The sequence below is a fragment of the Penaeus japonicus genome, unplaced genomic scaffold (assembly GCF_977035675.1).
Source record: "Penaeus japonicus unplaced genomic scaffold, GWHDUDI00000001_assembly GWHDUDI00000042, whole genome shotgun sequence".
Taxonomy (NCBI): Eukaryota; Metazoa; Arthropoda; class Malacostraca; order Decapoda; family Penaeidae; genus Penaeus; species Penaeus japonicus.
The window spans coordinates 7,391,784-7,396,783 of NW_028234444.1; the positions used below are offsets into that span (position 1 = coordinate 7,391,784).

Below are 5,000 nucleotides of genomic sequence, written 5' to 3' on the forward strand. Positions count from 1 at the left end.
ATTTCTACCCTACACACTGCTCAATACAGTTAGTCCATTTGTGAAAATATCGATTACCTAAAACCTGTAAAAATTCATAAATATTCCAAACTAAAAAAAATAGTTTGTAATTACAGACGGTGCATTTTACCATATGTATACTTTAAAGTTATGAACTTTAAAGAGGCATACAAAATATAATGTGGTTTTAGATATGCTATCTCACAGACATACATTTGCACTTATTGAGGTGTAGAAACTATTATTTAACTGCCACGTTAACGACCCTCTGCGGCACACTTGTACAATTCAATAGATCACCTTACTGTATAGCTAATATCTGGGGCCGAGGCATTGGAGGGCACTACCCTAATGAATAGAAAATGAATTCATACACACAAAATACTTTAGCTTAGCAAAACTACTTACAAATATTTTAAAAATCGTTTAAATTTAGGTAATAAATATTCAAGGTACACGTTAAACCTCATTAAAATAAAAACTCTGAAGAACCGTGTTCTCTTTTCCTGTTGCACATTCCCCTCACTAGATATAGTGAATAACTTAAAATACAATGGGCTTTGCTGACCTCCATTTCGTTCACCAAGAAGGATAGCTAAAGCCTGTTTCAGAAGCACAACTCGCCAACGATATACTGACAAAATATTCTTGTCTTTGGTCATGTAAAGGACGTCTTTTAGGTAGTAAAAACTTAACGCTCACTCGTAATCCTCTTCGCCCCCATCGTCACAGTCATTACTCCTGGAAATGTCCATCGGTTCGCCCATGAAATTATATTCTGCAGTTGCCATGTCAATTGCCCATTGGAACTTCTGGCGCTGAGTCTTATTGTACACCTTCTCAATGGGCACTCCGTATTTCTTGCACCAGGCTACAGAAATTCGAGGATCCAGGTAATTCAGCTTGGACGTGCCGAGAGCAATGGTCTTGTTCTCCTCCTTGTCTGTGGCTGACATCTCCAGCTTGGCCAGCTGCTCTTTCAAGCGCTCCAATGCCTTCTTCTTTTTCTCATGGGCCATCTTCTCCTTCTGGGAGCCACCGGACTTGGCTGCCTTCTTTAAGCTCTTGCACTCCTTCTCAGCCTCATCAATTTGCTCTTTCTTGTCATCAATCTTCTTCTGTAAGTTGGCCATGGATTTGTCAAAGGTTTTTGGGGCAGCACGCTGATGGTTACACAGCACAGCCACAGCACGGTTAGCTCTGTTATAGGCTAGGATCTTGGCTGGGAGTGGGTCATCATCATTAGTTAACAACTCCAGCTGCTCTTGCAAGGTGCGGGAAGCATTGTATGTACGGAAGACCTTGGCAGTGAGCCCTTCCATCAACTCGTTCAAATGCTTGTTAAGAATTTGCGTCTATGGGGGAGAAACAGAAATTAGTAAAATTTTAGATCATCTACTTTAATTCCTACCTATCATAATCAATTACAAGTTATGACAATATAATTCCAACATTTTCAGGGGCACTGGACAACTTGGACATTTGAATAAAACAGACTTTGACTTACATTTAATCTGTCAAAGAGATCATCTCCCTCTTGTTTATTCTCCATGAAGAGCTGCACATTCTTGAAAACTCTCTTCTCCACCTGCACCTCATTCTGATAACGAATGGAATCTTTACCGAGGAAATCGAAGGAGACAACATATTCCTTGCCGTCCTTCTCCTCATGAAGGGTGATGTGTTCAACTCGCAGTGAGCAGCAGCCCACCGTGTCAGCTTGATCTTCATCCTTCTCATTACCCGCACGAAGAGCCAACTGTTTGATAGGAGAAGCAGAATTGATTAGAGGTGGATCAGATAGAAGGAACAACAAAAAATTCTTGTACATTCACACAAAAAGCATATGAATTGATATATATATGTCTGTAATTATCAATATGAATGCATCTTACCTTATCAATGAAGTAAAGGGCTACAGCTCTCTGTCTTATACGCATCTCTTTACTCTTGAAGTCTGCCCTGTAGTTCTCCCGAATTTTGTCAACAGTTTGATGTAATCTGCGAGCAGTCTCATATTTTTGCCAATCCTTCTCGCCTTTTAACTTAGATGCAGCGTTGAGCATGACATACTTAGTTTGTCCCTGAATGTTCTCCACCCAACACGCCAACCATGTGACTGAAGGATCTGCGCGTACCTGAATTATAAACAATTATCCTATTACAGACCAAAAAACAACAACAAAGTATTGAAGTTATATTTGTTCCTTTCTTAGCATAGTTATCTGATATACTTCAGCTGTAATCAGCTTTGATAAAAAAGATAACAGCCATCCCTTACCTCCTTCCATTTGTGACCTTCTGGTGGTTTAGGTATCACAGAATCCTTTGAGCAGTTAATGATGATATCCTCCGGCATGATTCGCTTCTTGAGCATACCTTGTTTAGGGTGCTCACCACGTCCTCTGAACAGACCTGGAGGTTCCACCTTGAAGTTTCCTATGCGCTGCCTGTGGCCGTCAATGTTGCACCAGCCATACTCTGCTATGAGGGCCTCATTTTTCTCCTTGAGCGCCTTCTTCTCCTCTTTGGAACGGTTCTTTCTCTCCTCATTCTGCTGGACGAAATATGTATGCATCCGCCGGAAGTCGCACTTCTTGAGGTCTGTGATAATCTCTCTCTCTTTTGAGGTCATCACCTGCAATAAAGGAGCATTTTGTAAATATGTACATCAAAAACACTTGTACTTGTTTCATTATTATTCTTACTACTAGCTGAAGGGAAGAAGAATTGTGTATGAAGATGCAGGAGCAGAAGAAATTTTTCAGCTGTTTATGATACAATGACCCATCAATAACAAAAGAAAGAGCTGCCAGGAAATAATCATAATAATAACAATAATAAGAGGAAAAGGAAGAAAAGAGAAAGAATCTTACCTTTCTCCAGTCCTTCATGAAATTGCTGTTGAACACCTCTTTGGAAGTGTAGTCGTGGTCAAGCATCCTGGCATAAAAGCCAGCCACTTCCTCGGCTTCGTCTGAGAGCTCCATGTGTTCACCATTGTAAAAGAACTTGACGTTGCTAGGTATGCGCACATAGGGATCGGCAATGAGGGGCCCCTTGTGCTCCAGGAAGGTCCACTTCAACCCATCATCTCGTTTAGTCTCCTCCCACCTGGAAGGCAAAAGGGTATTGTAGGAGGAACTCTCTTCAGGTCGCGTATTATTATAACTAAACACATGTGCGAGTTTATTTGCAAGTGTGTGTGTGTGTGTGTGTGTGTGTGTGTGTGTGTGTGTGTGTGTGTGTGTGTGTGTGAGCGTGTGTGAGCGTGCGTGCGAGCATGTGTTTGCAAATAAATAAAACATATGTAATCATTGTACAGATCATGGTCACACAAACACAATATCTCAGTTCCACCCTCTATATAAAATACCCACCACCTTGAATAGCTAAGCAACGTCTCAGCCCTCAACTTTGGTGCACTCTTTATAGATTGAACTCTGGGTATTTTTCTGGTTTTTACACTAAAATACCGAAATCCACTTCTTGATGCAGCTTCCCTAAGCAGAACAGCAGATGCTAAAGAGAGCACACGGCACATCTTTCGTTGACACAGCATGGGCTCCTGTCTCTCTGGCCTTGAACTTGTCTATCTCCTTTCTCTCATTTCAACATCTCTCACATATCTCTTCAAAACAATCTCCTAATTTCTAAATAGGAACAACTCTAAAATGATTAAAAGGATTCCTTTAGCATAAATAAGCAAGAGGGGAAACAGGACAACACAGAGGAGCCAAGCCCTCAGGCCCCATAAGCAACCCAGAGTCTTGTGGGGGCAGCCATCTTACAACTACTAGAGAGCCCTCTGTTGGCAGATTGGGCAAGCTGAGGCTATGGGAGCCAAATTTGAATCTGTGGACTAAGCTCTCCCCCCCCACCCCCCTCCCATAATGGCTTGCTTACACTGCCTAGTTTCTTTTACTGCATCCATTTTTCTGCTTTAAAATTGTCCAAATTTTTGTGCTGATAGTTTCTAGTTCTCTCTCTCTCTCTCTCTCTCTCTCTCTCTCTCTCTCTCTCTCTCTCTCTCTCTCTCTATCACTTCAAGCTCATTAATCAAAGCAGAAGTCATTTCTGGAGTCAGGAAATATTATATTTTCTAATACTGAGTTGGACACTACAAAAAATACTTTCCTACTCTTGAAATTTCAGCCCTAAACAAAAAAGACTGCAAACAATTAATTTGATGTGTTAGTGAAATATTTGCACCACTGAGGTAATTTACAGGGCCATCCTTCAGTGACTCACCATTTCCACACAGGTTCCTCTTCCTTCTTGGTCTTCTTGGTGGGAGAGCCAGTTTCCTTTGGAGTTGTTACCATAGTCTTTCCTGCCTTGGGCTTCTTCTCTTTCTTCTCCTTTTTGACCTTCTTCTTTTCCTGAGGAAGAATGAGAGAGGAAAAGATAAGTCTGTGATTAACTATGTGGAGGAAGGACAAGGCAACATCAAGATTTGTTGGAAGTGGTCTTCAACTTTTCCAAAAAGTCTAAACGGAGGAACAAGTCCTAACGCACCGGCTTAAAGTCTTCATCTTCATCTTCGTCTTTCACCTTCTTCCTTTTCTTCTCCTTGGGCTCTGTCTTCACCTTCTTTCTGATGGCCAGAGGTTTGTCATCATCATCTTCGTCTTCTTCCTTGATACGTTTTCGGGCAGACTGTAGGTGAAAGCGAAGGTTGAAGACAACTTTGGAAAAGGACATGTGATGAGCAATATTTATGAGTGTACAGGTACTCCACAAGCTTCCATACTATTGGGATAGGAATATCATCACAAGTCACAAAAATACTTTAGCTTTTTGTTTCAACACTTCAGAAGACTTTAAAAAGTTTGTCCGATTGTTCCAACAAACTATGAACTATGATACTGTACCCTGAATTGAACCAACCCAAATTAGACTAAAATATATAGCTTGAAACAATGGTCATTTCATTCTCTCTCAAAGTTATCAATGCTTTATAAATGGGGGGAAACGAGAGAATGCAATAATAGTAATGC

General features: G+C 41.0%; 1 protein-coding gene across 2 annotated transcripts in view; it reads right to left on the bottom strand.

Moving 5' to 3' along the window:
- Top1 (DNA topoisomerase 1) overlaps nucleotides 1-5,000 on the bottom strand; it is a 14,765-nt gene that overhangs the window by 899 nt on the left and 8,866 nt on the right. For both annotated transcript variants that reach the window (XM_086534857.1, XM_086534856.1), the window contains exons 5-11: nucleotides 4,519-4,659; nucleotides 4,252-4,382; nucleotides 2,877-3,114; nucleotides 2,282-2,638; nucleotides 1,896-2,138; nucleotides 1,508-1,759; nucleotides 1-1,355 (exon numbers count right to left, since the gene is read on the bottom strand). The exon at nucleotides 1-1,355 is cut by the window's left edge and continues 899 nt beyond it. In XM_086534857.1, the coding sequence (XP_086390983.1) occupies nucleotides 699-1,355; nucleotides 1,508-1,759; nucleotides 1,896-2,138; nucleotides 2,282-2,638; nucleotides 2,877-3,114; nucleotides 4,252-4,382; nucleotides 4,519-4,659 (2,019 nt within the window). In that variant the 3' untranslated portion in view covers nucleotides 1-698. The remainder of the gene's footprint in view (nucleotides 1,356-1,507; nucleotides 1,760-1,895; nucleotides 2,139-2,281; nucleotides 2,639-2,876; nucleotides 3,115-4,251; nucleotides 4,383-4,518; nucleotides 4,660-5,000) is intronic.